This window comes from Malania oleifera, chromosome 13 (assembly GCF_029873635.1).
Source record: "Malania oleifera isolate guangnan ecotype guangnan chromosome 13, ASM2987363v1, whole genome shotgun sequence".
Taxonomy (NCBI): Eukaryota; Viridiplantae; Streptophyta; class Magnoliopsida; order Santalales; family Ximeniaceae; genus Malania; species Malania oleifera.
Window position 1 is genome coordinate 24,383,068 of NC_080429.1, and position 26,595 is coordinate 24,409,662.

At 34.8% G+C, this 26,595-nt stretch overlaps 1 protein-coding gene across 1 annotated transcript; it reads left to right on the top strand.

The window, feature by feature from the left end:
* Nucleotides 1-4,209: 4,209 nt before the first annotated feature.
* On the top strand, nt 4,210-16,709 carry LOC131145536 (quinolinate synthase, chloroplastic). The gene is made up of 7 exons (XM_058094679.1): nt 4,210-5,532; nt 10,780-11,064; nt 11,994-12,212; nt 12,369-12,548; nt 13,083-13,598; nt 15,939-16,100; nt 16,208-16,709. The coding sequence occupies exons 1-7, from the start codon at nt 4,738-4,740 to the stop codon at nt 16,286-16,288; spliced, it is 2,238 nt and encodes a 745-aa protein (XP_057950662.1). The 5' UTR covers nt 4,210-4,737; the 3' UTR covers nt 16,289-16,709.
* Nucleotides 16,710-26,595: the final 9,886 nt, after the last annotated feature.

The window sequence follows — 26,595 nt, forward strand, 5'->3', positions numbered from 1 at the left end:
TTTTCTAAAAGCTGATATCAATATTTTCCTGCTAATAAACTGTAAAATATGATATTTGTAAAGTTGTATAAATACTATACTAAACTATAATAAACTCATGTCACACAATAGAGTAATTAAATTCCATGCTCTAAAATTTGCATCTCTTGATATAATAATAAAATTTTATAAAAATGAATAATAATACTGATACATACATAATTTTCTAGTAAACTTTCTAAAATTCTTAGCATATCATATTTCCCTTACCTATCTAATTGAGAGGCTGGCCTCCACTCAACACTCTACTCTCGCACCCCTGGTGTACCAACCTCAAAAACCTGCATTTATATACACATATTTCCAGTAAATCAATACATCCATAATTCCTAAAATTGCCTATTCATAATTCTCTTAACCTATTATTTACCTGGATTCCCGAACAGGTACTTTTTGGGGTCCTCAACATATGATTATACGGGCCCAAAACACCCTATTCTTGAAAATATGACACCCCAAATTTATTTTTTAAAACACCAATATATTCTCATAGTATACGAAATCTGACCTCAAATAATATTGGTAATACTGAAAATACCTAAAAATCTACTTACCCTAATTTTGGGATGATTCCCCAACTGTTCAAATTGAATTTCGCTCTAGTTAGGTTATAGAGAATCTCCTCATGATTATCGTGATAACTTCTGATCGTCGAACCGGGGAGAATCGGAGTTAGAAATCTAGAGAGAAGTGAGAGAGTGCGTTTTAGAGAGAGAAAGAAACTAGGGAAAATGGATTTTCACAGGAAAATTTGATTTAGGCTATATATAAAAATACTGTTCACGTGGCCTCGTTGACGTGCCACGTCACCTCGTCGACGAGTTCATGAAGTTAGTTCGTCAACGAATACGGTGTCCTCGTCGACGAATTTCAGATCCTGAAAAATAGCCTCTCAGTAAATTCTCGTTGATGAGACATGCGTCCACGTCGACGAGCCCAAGCAGAGTTTTAAAATTCTTTTCCTCTTTTCTTTTCTTTATTATATGATTCCAATAATTATCGTGGTTATTACAACAAATGTTTGAATGTGATCTTTCATTTTTTGCTGGTAATGGAAACATAACTTTGAAGATGCACTTGTTGTTCAAAAAGAGTTATTGCCAATAGAATTTTTGAATTTAATTATGCAAAGGCTACTCTTCTTAGCCTTCAAATCAAGGGCCAAGGAGAGGGAAATGTGGGTGAGATAACATAGAGGAGCAAGTAAGCAGTTGAAACTACATACCCTATCAAGGTGATTATACAAATATATATATATATATGTATGGCGTGCTTAAGGTACACGAGTGTGTGTGTGTATATATACGAAGGGCATGAAAGAGGTGTGGGTGAGGTGTTTAAGAGGGGCAAGTAATTAAGCATGAGGTGTCTATATATATATATATATATATATATATATATATATATATATGAAGGGCATGAAAGAGGTGTGGGTGAGGTAGTTAAGAAGGGCAAGTAATTAAGCATAAGATGTCTATGATATTTTGAAAGAAAAAATATATCAAGGGGATGCATAAGGTGTGTGTGTCTATAGAATGGCATATGCCCTATAATGAAACTATTGCCCTTAGAACACATGGCATGTAGGCATATGTGGCGTCTATGGGTGGGCTGGTGCCAGCTCTCTCACCAAGGACGAAGAACCCAAATCAACCTTCTCTTCCTCCTCTTCCAACTCCAACGCACCCTTTGGTCCCTCTCCCTCCTACCCTCCGCATATCATAATGATACCCACACATGTCCATATGCGCCTGCCCACTAATGAATTAATTACTTTGACAAGTCATTGAACTAATATATATTCTTTTAGCCTTTGGACCATCCATTTTAAGCTGTTTTATTCTTCTAAAAGTATTTTTTAAAAAAAAATAAATAGATTGTGTTTTTAAATAAGTGTTTTTAAGCTTATAAATTAATCACCCGTTAATAAATGGATCAACCCGAATTCGAATCCATTTAATCTTCACCTATTTGTGATTTGCCCAAACTCAGCCTGTCAACTCATTTGCCACCACAATTATGTGTGAGAGAGATAGAGAGTCTTGTTTGGTAAGAATAAAGAAGGGTGTAGGGTTTGGTTCATTTGCCACCACAATTATGTGTGAGAGAGATAGAGAGTCTTGTTTGGCAGGAATAAAGAAGGGTGTAGGGTTTGGTTCTTCCGTGGACACCAATGGTCCTTGGAAGAACAAATTATGGACGAGGACATTCTCTCTATATATAATTAATTATATATATACACCTTTTTTTAAATGATTCGAGAACTTCAACCACCATTGCGCCACATTTGACATCCTGATATAAGACCAAATCCAGAGGATGTTTAGCATAATTAATTATATATATTACAAATATGCACAATACAAAACTTAATTTTTATTTTTGAATAACGTTTTTTTTTTTTTTTTGGAATGCTTTTACTAACTCTCTTGACTATAATATCATATGCTTGAATTTATTTATTTTTATACATGTAAAAAATATTAGAATGAATTTAGAATCAAGAGGCGTCACTAGACCTATATGAACATAGGTCTCACATGCTATATAACTTGCTTACACATGACTACTATTACCTTTTAAAGTATGATCATGCAAAGAAAAAAACAAATCATAATCAAAATCAAACCCTATTTGCCTATGTAGATTTGCTACTTTTTCACGTTTCAATCTAGCAATTTACCCTAAGATTTTCAATATGGTATCAAAACGTTAACATTATTAGTTTTCTACTTTCCTAAATTTTTGAAAGAGGACAATTTAGGTTATGGTTGACAGGTAAAAAATGGAATTTAGGCAAGCTGTGATTGGAGGGCAAGGAGAAAAAGAAAAAGAGCTTCTCATTTTCTCCTTTTGTTTGGCTGAAAGAAAATTATTTAAAAAAAAAACAAAAGGAAAAATAGTTGTCAGTGTCACTTTGTGGAATGTAATCAAAGAAAAGTCTTCTCTTTCTTAATTTTAGTTGTATGAATCAAAATGACTTCCAATTACTTTTTATCTTATTTCTACTCTCAACTTTTCCCTCTTACCAAATATAATATTTGCTGGCTTGACCTGGTTTGAGATTTTATTTTTTCATGTCCAAATATTGGCAAATGTAAAAAAATTTAAGCAAGAGAAAATAAAATTTAATTATTATTTTTAGTATACTTTTATTTAATTTTATGTTTAATTATATTATTAATTATAAGCAAGTCAAGTCTCATCACGAGTCACTCAAATTTGACTTATTTTGTAACTTCATTCAATTCACTTTTACTTGAATTCGAGTAAAGTTTGAACTATTTAAATGCCCTAATAAGTTAAGTCAGACTCTATAATATTACTCTCAAGTCTAATCAGACTTTTTAATTTTATTATTTTTATGCTATATAAGTAAAATAATATATATTTGGTATTATATATAGCTATAATGTTAGTTTTAATCTATAGTTAAATTGAGTTTAATTTTAATGAAATTTAAATTTTAGCAAGTTGAATTTGAGGCTAAAAATTTAAAAATTGATCCAAGTCCAAATTGAGTTCAAAATTACCATTTTTTTTTTTTTGATTACATAGAAACTCCACCAACCAATAAGCCCTTCGGACTCTCTATTGCGACACCATACCTACGAATCAGTGTCCTCCCCGTAAGTCTCGCTGATCAGGTAAAGTCTGGAAGGCGGATACGACTTCCGTGCATCAATTAGACATTTGGCCAATTCGACTCTTGAGATACATTTTCATTACCATCCACGGTCCCTACTAGCTCACAGAGAACTCTTACCATCCACGGTCTCCGCTGACTCACAGAGCGAACTCTCACCATCCACAGTCCTCGCTAGCTCACAGAGTAAATGCTCACAATCCACAGGCATCGCTGGTTCCGTGAGTGTATCTATCTAAAATTGAATTCTCGATACTCTTTCTTACATGCTAATACCTTTCCACTGCTCTATATTTGTGAGGACAAAATTACAATTTTAAAGTAATATCAAATTGATCACCTCTTTTCGTAGTGATAGGATGATGTAAAAGTAAAATAATATATTAAATAAAAATATTTATATATTAAAATTTAATTGCCGTCATCAGAAAATTTTAATTAATTAATTAACTATATTTGGTAAGGAATGATATTATTAGGTCAAACGCGAGCATAATAACCACAGAACCATACAAAAATAAAGTGCATCAAGCCATCTCCATCTCAAATTTCTTTCCTCCTCGCCCAACCCCAACCGCGAAGGTGGGTTTATCCTTCGATCCAAAGAAGGACTGACATTGACGAACTTCGATTTAGGGTCCACAGGAAAATTGGCACCCCAAAAAGAAAATTCAGAATGATGGTTTTCTCGCGAAAATTGAATGGAAAGTCGCAGACGGAAAATGAAGAGAAAGAGGGAGGACGGAACATTTCATGTAGTGCAACTCTAGCATGTCCCAACTGCTATTCTACATGCCGCCGTATGTTAAGTGTCAACGTCCTGCCTTCGCGCCTATTTCCTCCCTTCGTGCCATTTTCGCCTCATCCAATTTAAGGCTCTGCACCTCCTCTGTGCTCCTCTGCTCTCCTCTGCCTTCCATTCCCTCTCTCTCTTCCTCTCTCTATCTCTCTGGCCCGCAGTTTAAGGCCATCCCTTGCTTAATCAACTTCTGTCTCTCTTCTCTCTACCATTTTTTCTATCTATTCCGTGTTGTGAGCTATTGGATTGGGTAATGGATTCGGTATCTGTAGCCATGAAGGCTTCTTCTTGCTCGTCTTCTTCCTCTCTTTCTTCTTTCTTTTCTGTGTTGGCAAACCCTAGGCACAATCCTAGACAGCCTCTGCTGAGGTTCCGCGAGGGGATATCGTTATTCAAATCACTCAAGTGCATCCAGTCTGCGGCTCCCGACTCGAATTCCTCGTCCTCTGCATCGGCGTCGCCTCTGAAACCGTGTTCTCGGAACCCCAGTGCGCCATTCTCGTGCTGGGCGGTCACCGCGGCTCCGTCGCAGACGGAGGAGGGCGCGGCGTGCCGCCTCCAGCGCATCGTGGCGGAGTTTCAATCCCTGGCGCAGCCGATCGATCGCGTGAAGAGGCTGTTGCACTACGCGACTCTGCTTCCGGAGATGGAAGGCGCCGCGCGGGTCGACGTCAACCGAGTGATGGGGTGCACGACGCAGGTGTGGCTGGAGGCGAGGATGGACGAGGTGGGAAGGATGAGGTTTGCGGCGGATAGCGATTCGGAGATCACGAGGGGGTTTTGTTCGTGCTTAGTTTGGGTGCTCGATGGGGCGGCGCCGGAAGAGGTATTGGGGTTGAGGGCGGAGGATTTGGCAGCGTTGAACGTTGGTGTGGTTGGGCGTGCTCAGTCTAGGGTAAATACTTGGCACAACGTTTTGATCAGTATGCAGAAGAGGACTAAGGCTTTGATTGCACAGAGAGAAGGAAGGCCGCCGTTTGATCCTTTCCCCTCTCTGCTGATTACTGCTGATGGTATTCAGGCACAGGGAAGCTACGCTGAGACACAAGTTAGCAATCTGTCCATTTTTAGTCATTAGTTTCACTTTTGATGTTTCTTTAATCTTTTATTGTTTGCTTTTATGGGAAAATGATGATTGCAGGTGCTTGCTTGACTTGTGCTTATCTTCTTCACACTAGATGATATTTAGACTACGTTGCGTCTTTGAATATAACCTCCAGAAGTATGTTGTGAAAACTCAAATTTTCAAATAGCCCGACTCAAAAAAGTTTTTGGTTAGGACAAAACTGTGGAAGAAATGATGGGAAGAAGTTGCACTCGCAGATATTACTTACCTTATTATGGAACATTTTTTTTTTCTTTTTTCGGTTGTATAAAATCCTGCATCTGTCTCCCAATTTTAGGGATTGCTTTGTGCATTTGTAATTGTTTTTCTTAGCTCGACAGCTGGTTTTTCTGTTTGATTGGCATTGAAAACCGAACTTCCACAAAATACTTGGTGGATGAGGCTCTGAATTTCTTATCAATCACTTTGCTATCAAAGGGGAAAAAAAATCTTATCAATCACTTGTTTGGGAAAAGTATGACACAATGTGAACTCTGTGTTTGCTCCTGCTCGCTCAACAAGGAGTAACCAAGAAATCAATCCAGATATTTTCCAGGATTACTGGGATGACCCCTTAGTTTGCTTTTATGGGAAAATGATGATTGCAGGTGCTTGAGTCATGCTTACCTTGTTCAAACTTTTGTTTGTGGGTGCCTAAGGAAAATGTTATTTACATTAGGTTGCATGCTTAATATATCCTGCAGAAGTATGTAGCAGGAAGATCTGATTTAATAGGATGTAGCATGAATGAGAATTATGGAATTAAATATTCAAAGACCAAAAACTCAAAAATAGCTTTTGATTAGGATAAACTGTGGAAGAAATTTAGGGAAGAACCTGCTCTTGTAGATATTATTTTGCTACCTTATTATGGGAAATTTTAATTATTTGTAAAATTCTGCATCTATCTTGGGCTCGTGGGGACTTCTTTGGGTATTTGGAATTTGTATTCTTACATCAATATTCAGTTTTGCTGTTTGGTTGGTAATGACAACCCAAAGCCCACAAATGCTTATGTATAGTGGGCGAGGCTCTGAAGTTCTTATTAAATATCCATCTGAAGAAAAATTATGATACAATCATACCAAGAATTCTATGTTTGCTCCTACCAGTTCACCTAGGATTATCTGAGAAATCTATTCAAATATATTCCAGAATTATTGGGACAGCATTGTTTGGCCATCGACCCGCCCCGGGGGGGGGGGGGGATGGGGGGCACCGAGTTTGAGACAAATTGAAACATCAATGAATTTTGAGAAAAAAACATCAATGAGTGATGATTTTAGAAATAAAAAAGTTGATAAGAAGCATGTATTAATTTTGAAGTTTTTGAAGCCCCCCCAAAAAAAAAAACAGAAAGATCTTAAAATTGTGGAGCAAATTTATGGAACAGTGAGATTATGAATTACATGAAAAAAAATTAGTAGTTATTTATTGGAAAATTGAGTAAATTTGCAAAATCTTGCAGTTGGTATAAGGGCAAGAGCATGGTTTTAAATAAAGGCTGCGACCGTTACGTAACGCCGTTACGTAAAGGTTTTTTAGGTTACCGATACCGTTACACACCGCGAAATCGGTGGGAAGAAAAATCACGGCCGTAGCGACCGTTACGGACCGCAACCGTTACGTAAAGGCCGCTACGGCCGTTACGTAACCGCTACAGGGCTGTTACACCAAAAAAATATTTTATTTTTTACTTTTTCTTATCACTTTTTCTCTCTCTCTTTTATATATCATTCTCAATATACCAAGTGGCAAGAGGGGGAAAAGATTATAATGAGGATGACAATGATACAAAATTTACAATTTCTTTAAATACTCACAATAGATGCATTAATTAACAATTTCAAAATATTAACTTGTTAGGGAAATTTTTTTTTTAGTAATATTAGTAATGTGATATTTATGTTCTTTATTTTTCAACTTCAACCTTCTTTCTTTTCTAGCTATTTTATATTTATATTATTCGTATGTCTTATGTGTCTAATAGATTAATGGAGTGTATAATGTATTTTATTTTATTAATTCATTTAGCACACATAATAATTTATCACAGATAAGAACAATGAGAAGTACAAATACTCGCACACACGTAATTTTCTATCAATGATGTGTAAACTTGTTGCCCTTACCAAATAACTTAGTTACTCGAACTAAAGGGTCCAAAATACACTAAACCCCTTTCTAAGGTTGGCTAAAAGCTTAAAACATGCAAGTATGCTAATATGCACAAGGTTGTGCGTGCTCCAAAAAAATTCATGGCCGTTACACCCGCTTCCCGTTATGTAACATCCGCTACTCCTGCTTCCCGTTACACCCGTTACCGTTACGTTACGCTACCCGCTACCGTGATTTAAAACCATGGGCAAGAGTTATGCACTTGCACTGTTTACATCTGACCCTTGTAACACACCTAGTTAATTACAAAAGAGAAATAGAGGGAAGAATTAGTGCATCCCTCAAGAACGCTGGTGGGAGTGAGTGATTTATATTTACTGTATTTATATGCAATTTTTTTGTGACTGCCTTTTTTATATTAACTTTTGACTTGGAATAATGATGGTTAATTGCATATTAAGGAAACTAGTTTGTTTCCATACAGTGTTTTGAAGGCCTGAATGGAGACACTTTAAGACAAGGCATGCTCAAAATGCCTGAGGCATAGTTTAGAATACCAAATCTCGAAAAGGCTAGCCCATTGAACATTGAAACTTACATAGTTGTACCAAAGGCATGCTTTTTTGCACCTTTCTAGTTGAGGCATTTGAAAGACTCAATGGAGGCTGACCTCAGGACAAGGCAGGCTCAAAACAACTTGAGGCATATTCCAAAATACCTAATCCCAAAAATTGCATTGCATTATGCACAGGAATTTTTCTTTTGTACAAAAGCCATCCTTTTTGCACATTTTTAATTGAGACTTATGCATTTTGGGTTTAAACCTCAGCTTAGATTTAAATAGCAAATTATAACATGTTTATATGAAGGAATACCTTAATATGTGTTGACTCTAAAAACCCTTGAAACTCAATCTTTCCAAAATAATTGAGAGTTGTCTTAGATCATGAAAATAATTTGAACTTTGCAATGTCATAATTATCTTGGCAAGATTTATTTGTGAATTCTAATTAGTATTTGTAGAATGACTTACAAGTAGTTTAAAATTATATTTAATTTTTAAAATTTTATATGTTACTTAATATTTTTTTTTATAAAGAACATATGATATTTTTTATCTAAAAAATAAAATTCTCAAAAGGGTTATGCTTCAACTTCTTATGGCTTATCATCCATGGTTTTAAATCGCGGTAGCGGGTAGCGTAACATAACGGTAACAGGTGTAATGGGAAGCGGGAGTAGCGGATGTTACATAACAGGAAGCGGGTGTAACGACTGTGAACTTTTTTCAAGCACACACAACTTTGTGCATTAGCATAGTTGCATGTTTTAAGCTTTTAACCCTTGTTAGAAAGAGTTTAGTATATTTTGGATCACTTAGTTTGACTAAGTTATTTGGTAAGGGCAGTAAGTTTACATTTGTTTTAAACCACCATTGAAAGAAAAATTATGTGTGTGCGTATTTATACTTCTCATTGTTCTTATCTATGATAAATTCTTATGTGTGCTAAATTAATTAATAAAATAAAATACATTATACAGTCCATTAATCTATTAGACACATAATACATACAAATATAGAATAACTAGAAAAGAAGAAGTTTGAAGTTGAAAAATATAGAACATAAATATCAAATTACTAATATCATCAAAATAAAATATTTTCCTAACAAGTTAGTATTTTCAAATTTTTAATTAATGCTTCTCTTGTGAGTATTTAAAGAAATAGTAAATTTTGTATCATTGTCATCCTCATTATAATCTTTTCCCCCTCTCACCACATGGTATATTGAGAATGATTTATGAAAGAGAGGAAAAAAGTGAGAAGAAAAAGTAAAAAATAAAATAATTTTTTTGGCGTAACAGTCCTGTAACGATTACGTAACGGCTATGGCGGCCTTTATGTAACGGTCGCGGTCCGTAATGGCCGCTACTATTGTGATTTTTCTTCTCACCGATTTCGCGGTGTGTAACGGTATCGGTAAGCCAAAAAACTGTTACGTAACAGTGTTACGTAACGGTCGCAGCTGTTATTTAAAACCATGTTATCATCTTGCCTCATTAGGGTTAAAATGCTTGGTTTATGCTATAGCTGTTCATGGGTCTGTTTGGGTTGGGTTGAGCTCAAATTTTCAACCAAACCAATTAGGTCAGTTTGGGAAAGAACTCAAACCTAAGACAAACTGTATTGGGTGTGGTTTGGATCGGTTTGATACTTGGGTGGATTTGGTTGAGTTGGTGGTTTAGTATTTTTTTTTTAAGAAGAAAATGACATAAAAGTTATAAGTGAAAATGAAATTTTGCAATACATATGCAAATGACTTAAGTCCGTGATTACTTGAAACAAAGAGATTGAACTAGAAAAAATTTCTCTAAAGAACCTTAACTTCAAAGCAACACCCACAATATGCAACGTTCGACCTTCTCTCCCTCTGTTTTTTGTTATTTTTTTACTTTTTTGCCATACTATTCGGCTTGGGTTGGATCCGGTTGTTTCGCCATCAACCCATCATCCAATTTGCGTGTTTGGTTTGTGCGAAGTTACACAATTCAAACACTTCCCAAACCATTCTTTGTAGGTGGTTTGGATTGGGTCGGGTTGGGTTAGTCGGTTCTATGACCACCCCTACTTTATGCCTTTGCCTTTCAAAGCATTGTTCTTGTATATTGGTTTGTATGCCATGCCTTTATTTGAAAGCTAATTCTTTTTGTTTGCCATCCAATTATAGTTGCACTTGTTGGTAAAGCAACCATTAAGAATAAACTGCTTGTTTGGATTTGAGTGATTTTCTGAAAAAATGTGACCCCGTAAAAATTTATACAAGTAGCTTTTTTTACCAAAAATTATATAAAATGTTTACTTTAGAAGCAAAGGATACAAAATGTTAGAAAATATGCACTTAATTTGTATTTTGAAAAACATATTTCTCCTAAGATTTTGATGCTGCTGTCTGTTATGAGGAAAGGATAGAATCTGGTTCATTGATTGTTAATTAATAGCGACTTTGATTTGTTCCTAAGGATAAATTTGCTGGCAGCCATGAGTTTCTAAGTTCCGTTGTGTAATTGCAGGCTAGATTTTTGTTCCCTGATGAGATTAAGATTAAAGAACTTGTTAGTGTGCTAAAGGAGAAGAAAATTGGCGTTGTTGCTCACTTTTACATGGACCCTGAGGTCCAAGGTGTCTTAACGGCTGCACAGAAGGAGTGGCCTCACATCTATATATCTGATTCGTTGGTTATGGCAGATACTGCTGTCAAGATGGCAGAAGCTGGTTGCCAATTCATCACTGTCCTTGGTGTGGATTTTATGTCGGAAAATGTTCGTGCAATCCTTGATCAGGCTGGTTTTGGAGAGGTATTCTTTTTCTTCCCAATCATGTCTTATTGCTTTAGGACTTTGACATTTATATATGCAATGCAACTTTGAATTGTCTTATACAGCTAACAAGGTAGATGGAAATGATGAATTAAGAAACTTCTCTAGGAACCTATGTGATTAGTAGGAACCTATGTGATTAGCAATTGTTGCATGATCCCAAGGTCTTAAGTTTTGATTTTGACTAAAATTTTGAAGCTCCAAAAGTGCAAAAATTTCCATGGAAAATTTGATTTCCATGTCAATTTTGATTTGAAAAAATGATGAAAATTAGTAGTAAAACAAGGAATGCGTCATTTCTAATACTATTGTTAGTTTTAAGACAAATATATTACTAAATACATCTATGTTGTGTACAAGGTGCAATAGTTGTAATATGGTATGTGTATTAAATATATTCAATTGTTAAGAAATTAAAAAATCTATTAAATATTATTTATTATACAAAGAAAGATAATTCAGGCATGAATAATAAAAATAAATGTTGTACTTAGTTAGAATTTTCATATAATTTCAAAGCCCTTGTTATAATCTCTTGTTTCAATAAAAAAAATAAGATAGATTGAGAGAGGAAATTTTTATTCTATAGTTAAAATTTCTGCATGTTTTGCTGAACTTGAGATTCTGATAAATTTCAGATCATTCATTAAAATTTTGACAGAAATTATGTAAGATGGAAATAGACTGTCATTTTGATTTCGAGGGTCATAGGAAAGTGGAAATTTCGAAGGAATCTCAAAAAATTTGTGGAAATTTAAGACCATTCATAATATATAATGTAAAGGGAATCATAGGAGCCTGGAAGTACAATTACGGATTGATAGTTTTTTGTTTTGCTGAGAGGTAAACAAAACCCTGATTTGGTTTCTTTACTGTATTGTATCTTGATGGTGTTATGCTACTTGCAGGTTGGTGTCTACAGGATGTCAAATGAACGCATTGGTTGCTCGTTGGCAGATGCTGCAGCTAATCCTGCATATATGCATTATCTCGAGGCAGCCTCTATCTCTCCTCCTTCTTTGCATGTTATCTACATAAATACTTCATTAGAGACAAAAGCTTTTGCTCATGAACTTGTGCCAACAATAACCTGTACTTCCTCAAATGTTGTTCAAACCATTCTGCAGGTTGGTAGTACCACAGGCTTCTATCGTTCATATTTTCGCATCACAGCATCAGTTGGTGCTTGTTTCTTTTGTTGCAGTGCATTAAGTGCTCAAAAGTCTTAATTATAGTGTGTTTACTTTGTTTTAACGCAAGCCTTGTGGTTTTTTTCTCTTCAGGCTTTTGCTCAAGTGCCAAATTTGAATATATGGTATGGCCCTGACTCCTACATGGGTGCAAATATTAGGGAGTTGTTTCAGCAGATGACTATGATGACTGATGATGAAATTGCTGAGATACATCCAGAGCACAATCGAGATTCAATTAGATCTTTGTTACCTCGCCTACACTATTATCAGGTGATTTTTTCTCTTTAGATCTTGTAATTCGTGATGCAGCCTAGGAGATGACTTTGCTGTGTTCTATGAATGCTTGTAAATATGACTGTCATAATGCTTATATTTATGTATATTGGATAAGTCAGTTTTTGGTATTTTAACCATGCACTAAACTGTACTCTGTACTATTATTACCTGCATATGCTGCTGAGTTACTTTGTTCCCTCACTCAATTTGAGTGCCAGATAGAAGGAGAGACCAACAGTTCACTGCGTTTTCTTCTGTCTTTGTCATAAAATAAATTTTTTTAATGCAGATCTCTTTGCCTATTTTACTTTTAAATTTGTATTCTACATGGCTAAGAATCATGTCTAACAAGAAGTCCCTCCCCAGCCGACCAGTTATGATGTATTTTTTTTTCTCTTAAATTATGGATATTTCTAGTGGTTATATTTCTATGATTTATTATCAGCAGTCCAATTTTTATTTTGTATGTGCACCGTGTGGCCTAGCTAGTGCTTGATTTCTTATTGATCTGTGGCTTTTCTGAACCAGGATGGGACATGCATTGTACACCACCTTTTTGGACATGAGGTTGTAGACAGGATAAATGAAATGTACTGTGATGCGTTTCTAACTGCTCACTTTGAGGTTCCTGGAGAAATGTTTTCTCTGGCAATGGAAGCAAAGAGAAGAGGAATGGGAGTAGTGGGTTCCACCCAGAACATATTAGACTTCATAAAGCAAAGAGTTCAAGAAGCTTTGGATAGAAATGTCAGTGATCACCTTCAATTTGTTTTGGGAACCGAATCAGGAATGGTGACCTCTATTGTTGCAGCTGTTCGTAGATTGTTAGGTTCTGTTGACTCTTCTTCTGGGAGAGCAAAAATTAATGTGGAGATTGTTTTTCCAGTCTCATTTGATTCAATGACAAGCACATCAAGAAATTCGTCCCCAGTGCTAAATCCTGTTGAAATGGGAGATTTCATAAAACTCCCTGTTATACCTGGAGTTGCAACTGGTGAGGGATGTTCGATTCATGGTGGTTGTGCCTCCTGTCCATACATGAAGGTTAGCTTACTCTTTCTTAAGTTAGTGCAATATATATATTAATGTCTTGTTTTACTCATATAAATTGTTTTAGGAGGTCATCTGCTAGTAATATATATGTATATTTTCGTGTCTTATTTTACTCATATAAATTGTTTAGGAGGTCATCTGCCAGTAATATTTTTAGAATCAATGAATATCCATTGATACTGTAGATATCCCAAATTACAGGCCTGCTCAAGTATGCAGTCATGCAGGCACTGATGTTACCAAATGCAACAAATGTATTCCCTCATGTAACAAATCTATTCCCTCAAGGGTATACATCTCTGCCAAACATTCAGGCATTAGTATGTTAAAATTTTCATCTCTCTTGAAATAAAGGAACACGCAGCGGAAGGGCTTGGGGTGTGACCCAATACTACTTTGTGGAAAATGGGTTAGAAATGATGTGTAAGAAGTTGCAAACACCCCAATAATGTCAGAAAGAAGAAATACGATGAAAATATCCTTATGTGGAAGTATGGAATGCACGACAGTATCTTTTTTCTGCCCCTTCTTTTTATTCTTGGGGGGCGTTTTATTGCAGTATCTTTCGAACTTTCCCAGAAATGTGATGTCTATTGACATCCCGTTCCCATGTTTGTTTTGGGATTGGAATCTGGCATGGCGATAATATCAGTCCCTGGGAATGATGGTTCCCATAGAATGTGGGAATTCTATTCCCATGCTCCACTGTGGGTGAGTTCCATGCAAACTCTATTTTTGGGCTAAATTGCCCCCATTATTGGTCAGTTGTCCCTGTAATGTTCAGTGATTGTAGTATTGCATGATATTATTAGAATAATAAATATTGAAATTCACCCACCTCCCCTCCTGGGGCGCAGCATCAGTTTATTGGATTAATAATTTAAGTGTTGAATTTTTTTAAAATATATATAATTTAATTTAGGAGGGGTGAAATTTTTAGGACATGAATCTAACTTGGCATATATTCTTGGTTTTTTTGCTGAAATATGACCATTATTGAATACACAAGTCAGGGTATTAATGATCATATCTTTATAATGCCTATCAAATTCCATGTTAAAGTTGAAAAAAAATACTTACATAGGCATCCTGTTTTCGTTTTTTGGAATCTCTCAATGCAGACCAAACAATAATATTTCGAGGCATCCCATTTTGAGGAATGAGATTGTCAAGAATGTAATCTATGGGAATATTTTTCAGTCTTTTGAAGCAAATGCCACCTTAGGCTTTGTCAGGTTCAGGTTTCCTTGTAGGGATTGAGTGAAAAATTGTGTTTCTTGGGACCTGACAAAATTGAATGTTTTGCTTGGAGCTAGTTTTGTTGTAAGCTTCCAAATTTTTCATAAGCTTAAAATGAAACTGTCAAAATGGAAATTTGGCAAGCAACATTAGCATGCTCTGGGAAATTGTCTAAATTACAACTGTAACAGTTGTTGCCCCAAGATCTAATACTGGGAATTTAGATTGCTCCTATATGTATTAATATTTATAATGTATGGTAACCTTGTTTTTTTTACAGTTATAATATGAGGATAGAATTTTATGTGCAGCTAATGATACTGGTTCTTGTCTGAAATCATTAAATAGGTATCTTATATATATACTTGTGGGTTTACGAGGGGACTGGGGTCCAAAAACAGATATTTGTGCTGCAATCCCTAAAACACCCCAAAAAGAATCATTTTAAGTCCAGGTGGTGGCTGCTTAAGAACAGTTTAGTCCAAGTCATGCTCAGTGTTCCTTTTCACAAGCCGACTGGCACTCGTGTTGCCCTTTCTGAATTTATGCTGAACAATGCACTGCCATTCTCTTGGACTTCTTTGCTTTCCTCTATGATTTCTAGATGGGTTGCAAGGTCAATGGAGAATTTCTGTAGATGATATTATATTTTGTTTGCTCAATAGATTGTTCTGCTTTTGGGGTTTTAGTCTGTCATAAATTATCAATGGTCCTCCCTTTTGGGTATTAACTAGGAACTTCGGTACAAGCACTTGCTGAAAGCCTGTAACTACTTAAACCCTCATCTATGACACACGCCCTTTGTGGCTTGAACTCCTGACCCGGCAATGAGATTTTGAGAAGCACAAAAACGCCAGTCTATTTGCTGGTTTGCTACTTAAACTTGGTAGGTTCCAGTGAAACCCAAGAACCTGCGTGGACCAATGTGTGTCAAGTGGTTGGATTTTTCTTTGTTTATAGTTTATTCATGTTATTATTCATTTACTATTATTTTTTACTTCTTGTAATATGGATCAGAAGTGCAGGGTCTGAGTGGGTTGAAACTTTCATCCTAGGACGTATCCTGATTTAATGCTTTGTTTGGTGTGGCAGATGAATTCTCTTAGCTCACTCCTCAAAGTTTGCCACCAGTTGCCCGATGAAAAGAACACCTTGTCTACTTATGAAGCAGGGCGGTTCAACGTGCGAACCCCGAACGGAAAGTTGATTGCAGATGTTGGGTGTGAACCAATTTTGCACATGAGACAATTTCAGGTAAGTTCCCGTGGAATTTTCAACCATTGCTCATGGAATTTTCAATGCAACTGTTTGGGAGGATTTTTAGGTTCTAAGATCCATGTTTTTCGGATTTGCTATTGCAGGCAACAAAGAAATTGCCAGAAAAGCTTGTATTTCAAATGCTCCATCCTAATGGCAATGGAAGATCAAAGTCATTGAGTTGAACAGAGCTGTTGTGAGATCTGGTCAGCTTTTTACGTTGGGCATTCAACGATCCAATAGTGCATCTGGACAAAACATGAAGACAGTTTCTTTGTCAAGAATGGTTATGGCTTGGCTTGGAAAATTTTGTTTTACAATTGTTGCCCGCACAGTCCTCGTCTATCTTGTTTCTACTGGCAGCAAGCAGACCCGATGCGCCTGCCCTGCAATTTAGGTGGCTATAGATAATTTTGGAAAAATTATGGGTTGATTATAAACATTTCTTTTTCCTTTTTATAAAAGTTATGGGTAGTTTAACAGTTTTTTTTTTTTCTTAAAAAGATTATAAATGTTTTAGTTTACTCATTAGTTGATAAATTTCTTTTTGATTTTAAACTCTTTCATATTTAGAATAATAGGAGTTGATGATAGAGATTATTGGAACTCTCTCTCTCTCTCTCTCTCTCTCTCTCTCTCATATTTAATTGTCCTACACAGTTCAGTTTAAGATTTTACGTGAACATTTTCTGTGGAAAAACATGTTTACAAAACATTGACAAGCACAAATTACATTGTTTATGTTTGAAATTAAAGAATACAATTAGGGCGAGGTTTCTTATTCGATTTTCATAAATAATGAACACTGCATTGAAGTAGTTCTTCTCCCGTGAATGTAACACCCTTTATTGATTAAAAAATTTCATTCTAGACTAGTTTTGTGTTTTGACTTCAAGATGGTTTGGATTTGCAGTTACCAAAATATGTCTAAATTTATCCAAATTTAAATTTAAAATTTGAAATCTATACTACCAAAAGTAACAGATATCAGAGTTAGTTGACATGTAAATTACGCTATTTCGACAATGAATGTGTTCTATGGTAAATTATGATAAACTTTAGGTTGACTAGTTAAAGAAAAATGCTTTAGGTAGTATTGCATTTTGTTAAATTTGATTATTTTAAATAAAGCAACTTTAATAAACTCGATTGCTAACATGTTAGCAAAGGATAAGAAATTTGGCTGCAATGAGAGAGTGGTTTTTACAAATTTGTTGACTACTAAATTTATTTTGTTCTCTTTGTATTTGAAAATTATAATAAAAAAATGAAAATAAAGAAGAAAAGGGAACTTTTTTTAATTTTTGAAATTTGATTTTCTTTAATATAGTTTAGTTTACAAACATTGATTCTTTGGTGATCACTTCCATCAAGTACAATAAAAAATAAGAATTTTTGACAACTCAATTTCCGTTGAAACAAGAACTTTAATGACTACTAAGAATTTTCATGTTTGTCAAAAAATAAAAAATAATTGCAGTAAAATTCTTTAAAAAAAAAAAAATTATTTACCTATTTTTGTACTATTTATTATTATTATTATTATTATTATTATTATTATTATTATTCTTTCTGTGGTGTATTAACTTTTTATTTTCATGAAATTAGTGCTCACCATATTGAAGGCATGTGTAAGGGAGGTAAAATGGATCGAAAAGAGACGGTGATCCGTGACTCGTCCATTTAAATCAGGTTTAAATTAATGCTAGCTGACCCATTTAACCTCTACTTATTTATGATTCGTCCGAACTTGACCCACTTACTCGTTTTGCGACTCCAATGTGTACCATTGGACTTCTTCTGATGCAACATGATACATCCATGTACGTTGTCCTACTCTTCTTTAAAGGGGAACCACATGATGCAACATGAATTGGACTACAAGTTTGCTAAAAGCCAAAATTTACAAGACCATATAAAACAATTTCATGCCTATGTGTCTCACCAATGAGCTACCACCGCATTCACGCAGCGAGTAATTCATTTCCAAAGAGCACTAAAATTGTACTTGAAATTTAAATTCTAATCACCCAATGAGCTTCCGCCACAAATATTTTCAGTACTTATTGTGGTATTTTCTGATTAAATAATTTTAAATTTCAGGTGAAAATATTGTTCATTGTAAATTTGTCGAAATAGGATACAAATAAATATTTTTAGGAAAAAAATTTAAGAATAGTCATTTCTTAATCTCTATGCTTATTTTGTGATATATATATACATATATATATATATATATATATATTTCTATTTATATTAACATCTATATTGCCTTCATAGACCTTCAAAACCCAAATTCATTTTTTTTTCAAAATTTTAAAAATTTTAAATTGGTTGATGTTTATGATCTTCAATTGTAATCGACTCAAATATTTTTCAAAATTTTGATTTTAACAAATTTACGAAAAAACTTTAATTGGTTAAAATTTATTATCCTTAAATACTAATTATTTATGTTATGTAAATCACTCATTTTATTTATTTATGACATATACAAGATTCAATCTTTTCAATTATTCATACACCGTGCCTTCCTATTTTTCTCTCACTTCCTTTTTTTTTTTTTTCCTATATTTCTAAGAACATCTTATTTATATTAATCTTCTCTTCTCTCGATCAAGAAGCACGTGATGTTTCTCATCAACGACATGTAAATAAACCTAGATCCCAATTGTCAGACTTTGAAGAGCAAAGGTCTTGGTAATGTGACCTAACATGATGACATGATGAAGTGATTGCAATTTTTGGAATCTATTCAAAGGGGTTACCTCGAACCCATTTCAACAATAACTTAGTAATGATAGTGGTTTGTGAAAGTGTAATTTGACCATAGGTACTTACTAATGGTGGGTATGGTGCAGATGATATGTAGAATGCCATTGTTGATTTCGACTCCATCATCTTGCATTTGTGCTTCATAATCTTTTTATGGTATGAGAATTGGTCCATATACAACTTCTCATGAAATAACGCCTCTTCTAACAATGCACAGCAGAATAAACATTGTAAAGGATCAAACAATACTATATACAACAATAAAAAATGGTGAAATACAGAATTATTCCACAACCATAGCACTATAAGGAAAGTAAAGATAAGAGCAATGAGACTAGGAATTACATGGTTCGGCAAAGCCTAGATCCACGGGAGCAATTGACAAGAGATTTCATTATGAAGATCAAATATTACACACTACAATGATCTTCTCTCCTTCTCTCACCCACTCTCATTCTCTTACTTGTCAAAATATGCCCAGAAGAACATATATAACAAGCTCTCGAAGGTTTCCCTTTGAATCCCAAACCGTTACAACATTTACATTCAAAATTTGAATTTTTCATCGTTGCCCAGAACACTCATCGACGAGCACAGGGCACTCGTCGACGAGAGAGAGAGAAGGCCACTCGTCGACTAGTGAGCTGACTCGTCGACAAGTCACTGAATGTCTGAGATTTTCTTGCACTCAGTATCTCCTCGTCAACGAGCACACAACACTTGTCGACGAGTCCCTACTATGTTGCACCCTTATGCTTTTTTCCTTCCTTTGTATATGAAACCTTAAGTATAAGAGCCACACCATAAACAACAATCTCCACCTTGGCAATGAAAGTTAAAGAGTTAGCCCAAAAGGGGAGGGGTGAATTGGGTTATTAAAAATTTTAATTCTTTTTATGAATTCTTTAACCACTTTTTACTTTATCAAATACATTGCAAGAACTTAGTTACTTAAACAATCCACAAACCAATACTTAACACACCACAAGTAAACAAAACTTAAACAAACATCCAACCAATCAACAACTTAAAGTAATCAATCACAAAATACCAAACCAAGATATAGTATGCTAGTATGCAATTCTTTGGCAATTTCAGCTTTTGCAAGGATTCAAAATATTTGCTTGTTTGTAGCCCCATGAATATATGTAAGTCCTATATTGAATGAAATTGTTTGCACACTCTTAACTAAGAATTCCGCAAACAATTAAACAACGTACTCCCTTTTGGGTTTCTGCAAAAGTTTAATCAAAAATGTACTTTCTTATATTAAGAGTCTTCTTTTAATCTCAGTTTTTGATTTCAGCTACTTGCACTTTGCATACACACAACACAATGCATATAGAAGCTGAAAATTAAGATAAGGGAAAGAGAGACACCGAGGTTTTTACGAGGTTCGACTTATCTCCAGCCTACGTCCTCACTTTAGGCCAAAACCACATAATGATTCCATTAGAACACTCCTTTAAGGGCAGAGCAAACCGTTACGAGGGATACCCCATGCTTGGTCCAACGATCCAACAACCTGGAATCGTCAAAGAAACGAGGTTCTTTCTTAGTTGTAAAACTCACTTAAGAACACAAGAACCGTGACCTTTAAATCAGCAAAATTTCAGTAGTGAAATTTAGAAATTGATTGCACAAGAGAGCTTTCAGAGAATTGGGAGATTTGAGAGTAAGAAAGCTTGATTGCTGTATTTTCTTGGTGTAATTAATCCTTAGCCTTGGGGCTGAGGGGTTATTTATAGATGAGAAATGACTCACTTCTAAAATGAGTAGCTCTAGGGCTATCCTAAGTGTAGTAGTTATGTCGTGTAATAATTAACCCAAATAAGCCAGATCGTCTTCACGGGGAATGCATATTAGTTTTAAACTAGTGCGAAATTGGAAAAGAAAATAAGAAAATAATGTACTGAATATGGTTCAGATTCGATTTCTTGGGATTTTTGAAAGCTTGTGATGAAATTGAATTGACGCAAAACCTAAACTAAAAGTTTAACAAGCATAAAACCAACCAAACAACTCACTAATTAAACAAAGATAAACTAAAATTAAACCTTAACAATGACTTAAGATTAAACATCCAACCCAACACAATGATAAGTTGAATGAAATATAAAGATCATGCCATATTTCAACTAAATAAAAATAAACTAAACTAAACAATAAGTAAAGCTCAACTAATAAATAAAATAAACCTAATAATAGATAAACTCAAACAACTCTTAAATAAAGATAATTAAATTTAAACTAATTAAAGCTCCAACAAAATATTTATAATGACTTAAAGTAAAATAATAAATTAACTCAAGCTAATAGAGAACCCCAACCAAATATTTAAAATGATATTAAAGTAAAAAAAAAAACTAAATAGCAAGGTATTTAAAAAAAGAGAGACAAAGAAGTAAACTAATACAACTAATGACAACAAAGGAGAGAGAGAGAGAGAGAGAGAGAGAGAGAGAGAGAGAGAGGAAGATGGAGAGAGAGAGAGAGAGAGAGAGAGAGAGAGAGAGAGAGAGAGAATAATCTCAACAATAACTTTGAAGATAACTATTTAATGCAATAGATAACTCAAACTATACATTAAAATATCCATGGAAAATGACAAAGAAAAAATATTAATAACTCAACAAAACTACTTAAATACACAAGAAGAGAGAGAGAGAGAGAGAGAGAGAGAGAGAGAGAGAGAGAGAGAGAGAGAGAGAGAGAGAGAGAGAGGCCGTGAGCTCCCCACACAGCAGCTAGCTGCTGTGTTTAGCTCCTTGCCGCTGCACAAACCCAACAGAAAACCCCCTTTCTATTTTTTCAAGAACCCTAGCTAAAAACCCTACTAACTAGCCCTCCCTTTTTGACTTTTCTCCCTTTTCTTTTTCCTTTCCAACCCTCTACCCCTTGCCTTGTTGCATGGCCGGGTCACATCAATGGACCCGGCTCACATCTTTTTATTTCTTCAATTTCTTGTTTTGTTTGCTTTATTTTAAGTTTCTGTCCCCCAGCGAACAAGTCCGGTTTTGACTATCTTAAGTTCATATCTCTCAAAATTTGAAACATGAAAGTCATAAATAATTTCCTCAGCTTTCTCTATAATTTTGAATCATCTCGATCGGAGCTTGAACGAGAAAGTTACGCCCAAAATTCGAAGTAATCTCAATTTTCGCTTCTAATAATTGCCTCGCGATAAAAAACACCAAAAATTCATAAATTACTTAATAAAACCCAAATGTTATAAACATGACACAATGTTAATTTATTGAGATTAATTAGACATTTAATTAAAAATATAATTTGTAATGCATGAATTAAAATACATAATTACGCAATTTAAGCGCGTAATCACACCCCCCAGAAAACCCAACAGAAAACCCCCTTTCTATTTTTTCAAGAACCCTAGCTAAAAACCCTACTAACTAGCCCTCCCTTTTTGACTTTTCTCCCTTTTCTTTTTCCTTTCCAACCCTCTGCCCCTTGCCTTGTGCGCCCAGCATGCCCTTAAGTTGCATGGTCAGGTCACATCAATGGACCCGGCCCACATATTTTTATTTCTTCAATTTCTTGTTTTGTTTGCTTTATTTTAAGTTTCTGTCACACAGCGAATAAGTCCGGTTTTGACCATCTTAAAGTTCATATCTCTCAAAGTTTGAAACACAAAAGTCGTAAATAATTTCCTCAGCTTTCTTCATAATTTTGAATCGTCTCAATCGGAGTTTGAACAAGAAAGTTACGCCCAAAATACGAAGTAATCTCAATTTTCGCTTCCAATAATTGCCTCGCGATAAAAAACACCAAAAATTCATAAATTACTTAATAAAACCCAAATGTTATAAACATGACACAATGTTAATTTATTGAGATTAATTAGGCATTTAATTAAAAATATAATTCGTAATGCATGAATTAAAACACATAATTATGCAATTTAAGCGCGTAATCACACCTCCCAACTAACATTTTGCTAGTCCCTAGAAAATAACATGAATGCAATTAAACTAGGGGAGAAGTACTAAAATTTCAATACTTATGAAAATTACATGCCATGAAATAATCTTAATGAGTTTAGGAACACAGGACACAGATTAATCCAAGTTACGTCTCAACTAGAAGATTTATTCACCATTTAGTAAAACAACCAAGGTGATGAAGTGTAACAAAGCTCACGTGTACAAGAGAAGATTAGAATTCCAAGATTGACCACCAGCAAACATTAACGGTTTCAAACACAATCAATTAGTTTGAAGCAACCGCACGGTTTCACTCTAATTCAAAACCATTGTACTGGCGGCTTCACATTATTACACTTTAAAAGGCACCCACTTTCTTGATTAGTTAGGATCAAGGTACCCACTTTTTTGTTTAGTTAGGACCCCGGTAATAGGTAGCCCTTTTCACTACACAATTTTTTCCCTTTTTTATTCCTTTTTTTTTAATTTATTTTTTTATTTTTTTAGTTTTGCAACTGATCCCTGACTTGTTTCTTGTTTTCATTTGCTTCAAATTTTTTTTTTCTTTATTTCTAAGCCATTAGGATATGGTTCATTAGAGTCCCAAACAACTGAAGTGTATATCAATCAGAAATGATCTAAGGTAGTCTTTCTAAGTCTTCTAACCTGTGTAGTGTGTGTAATAAGACTTTCAACATCCTTCTCTTGGTTACAACTAAATGAAATGGATAAAGCTCTCTTTTGATTCAAACTTTGATTGCACTTCATCTTACATGTTCCATATCCTCAAAAAAAAAAAAAAAAAAAAAAAAGACATGTAACGTTCACAAATGAGGAATTTAGCATGCTCTGAGCTCAATAACAGTATTTTCCAAAAGGTGGACCTAACTAACATGCAAACATCACATGCAATTTTCACATTGAAATTCTATCACATGGAAGCACACTATTGCACATGCAAATTCTCTTCCCCCAACTAAAATGAAACATTGTCCTCAATGTGAAAGCATAGGGGAGATGGAAAATATATGAATAGTGGAAACAAACCAACAAAAAAAAAACAGAACAATAGAGAGTTACAACCAACAAACACAGTAGAGAAAGAAAAGAAAGATGTAAATAAGAACAAATAAAATGAAAATAAAAAGAAAAAGAAAAATAGCAAGAGAGAAAGGTCAGAGGACTCCCCTGGGGTCTTGTAGAAGCAAGACCTCCTCATGTGGATCGAATGGAGTCATGATATACTTGAGATGCTGGCCATTGACTGTGAAGCTATTGCCATTCTTTGGATCTACAATTTCTACTGTGCCATGAGAATGAACTTTTTCAACGATGTATGGACCACCCCACCGGGACTTCAGTTTCTTAGGAAAAAAATGCAATCTGGAGTCATAGAGAAGCACTTGCTGAGTATGGAAAAGTTGTTTGTCTTTGATTTTCCTATCATGCAGCAACTTCATCCGCTCCTTTTCTAAGCAGGCATTGTTGTAAACTTCCCTCCTGGACTCTTCAAGCTCACATACTTGCAATTTCCTTAAACTCTCGGCATCATCAAGTGAAAAGTTAATCTGTTTTATAGCCCATAAAATATGATGCCGAATCTAAACAAGTAAATGACATGCCTTACTGTAAACTAACCTATAAAGAGACATCCCTAAATTCATTTTGAATGTAGTTTGGTAAGCCAGAGTGCATTAACAAGTTTTTCTGACCAGTTTTTTCGATTAAGACGCACCATTTTCTCAAGTATGATTTTGATCTCTCTATTGGTCAACTCAGCTTGACCATTAGTTTGAGGGTGATATGGAGCAGACACCTATTTGAAACGGTTTGTTACAAAAGTGCAAACCTCCATCACTAATGATCGCCTTGGGCATGCCAAAACATGCAAATAACTCCTTAAAGAAACAGACAACAACCTTGTGGTCATTTGTTCTACAAGGTGTAGCCTCCACCCATTTTGAGACATAATCCACAACAACTAAAATGTAAGAATGCCCAAAAGAGTTTGGGAATGGTCCCATAAAGTCAATTCTCCAATAGTAAAAAATTTCAAAAGTCAAAATGAGAGACATATACATTTCATTCTTTACTGTGATTTTTCCTAATTTCTGACAAGTCTTATAGGTTTTACAAAAATTCTCAATATCTTTGAACTTAGTAGGCCAGTAGAGTCCACTTTACAAAATTTTTGAAACAGTTTTCTTTGCAGCAAAGTAGCCTCCACACGCTCCACTATGACAAAAATGCATCACAGAAGTAAATTCATCATCGAACACACATCTGCGAACCAATTGATCAGAACAATATTTAAACAAATATGAATTATTAAAATAGTAGTGTTGTACCTCTGCAAGGAACTTACGCTTGTCCTGAGTTACCCCGTAACGACCCAAAAAATACTGATATTTAAATATTAAAGAGAGAGGAAAATGGAAAAAAGAACAAAAAGAGGCAGTAGACTTCGTTGACGACATTGCATTTTGAGGATAATAATAATAAATTTCAAGGAATTGCCAGGGCTTTGTCGACGAAAACATAAGGAATTCGTCGACGAATACAGGGCTTTGTCGACAATTACATAAAAAAATTCGTCGACGAATACAGGGCCTCGTTGACGAGAAAATACCGAGAGAGGGTCTGGGGCAGTCTAAATTTTGTCGATGAATACAGGGCTTCGTCGACGAATTTACTGAAGGATTCGTTGATGAATCTGACCCTATAAATAGTGAAAAATCGAGATTTTTATCACTTATCCGCGGCTCCCTCTCTCTCCTCTCTCTTTCTCTCTCTCTCTCTCTCTCTCTCTCTCTCTCTACGTCTCCCTCTCCCTTCTCTCTTCGATTCTGGCCCCACCAGTCAACAGATCGACGATCCAAAGCCACCATGATGCTCTTGGAGAAATTCTCTACAAGTCTGCCAGAGCGGATCGTCGGGAAAATAAAGTTGGATTTCATCCCAAATTCAGGGTAAGGTCTTTTATTCAGTTTTTGACATCCTGACAATTATAGGAAATGATGTAGGCTAAGAAATACTGATGTTTTGTTCTGGGGGATTATGTTTTTAGGATATTGAGTTAGGAACCCTGCGGGTATGGAGCCAAAATTTTGTAGGGGCTTTTCAGAGTTAAGGTAAGGGAAATATGCTATGTTAGGGATTTTAATAAAGTTAATAGCGATTTCATAAATAAATAAATATATATATTTATGCCAGTTTATTATACAGTTTTTATGGAATATGAGTTGAAATGATTGTGTGGCCTAAGTGATTTTCATGAGATGAAGGAAATTGTATAGCTTTTATAATGTATAATACTATACTGAATACGCAAATATAGATAGCATGTACAGTTTATATGATTTTTCCTAGTATATGGAGTTGTACAGATTATACAGATATAGACTTATATTTATAGAGAAATTTACATGCATACACAGTCTTTATATGAATAGTTTTATGAAATAGATAAATACATATATACATATGCATGCATACAGTTTTACTCAGATCAGTATTTATATTACAGCTTTATACAAAATAGTATATACAGAATTATAGTATACCATGTTTCCTATTACCGTAACGTATAGAGTATACAGACAGAGTATATAGACAGAGTATACAGATAGATATACAGAGGTAGCATCAAGATGCTACGGATACAGTATATAGAGATTACAACATTTACAGTACAGAAAGATAGAGTTATGGTAATTTTGGAAACATGATGAAGAAAACAGTAAAAGAATATATATATATATATATATATGTAT

Coding starts and splice junctions, on each gene's coding strand:
- LOC131145536 (XM_058094679.1), top strand. CDS start 4,738: ATGGATTCGGTATCTGTAGCCATGAAGGCTTCTTCTTGCTCGTCTTCT. Junction 11,065..11,993: donor ATCAGGCTGGTTTTGGAGAG/GTATTCTTTTTC, acceptor TGCTACTTGCAG/GTTGGTGTCTACAGGATGTC. Junction 13,599..15,938: donor CCTCCTGTCCATACATGAAG/GTTAGCTTACTC, acceptor TTGGTGTGGCAG/ATGAATTCTCTTAGCTCACT.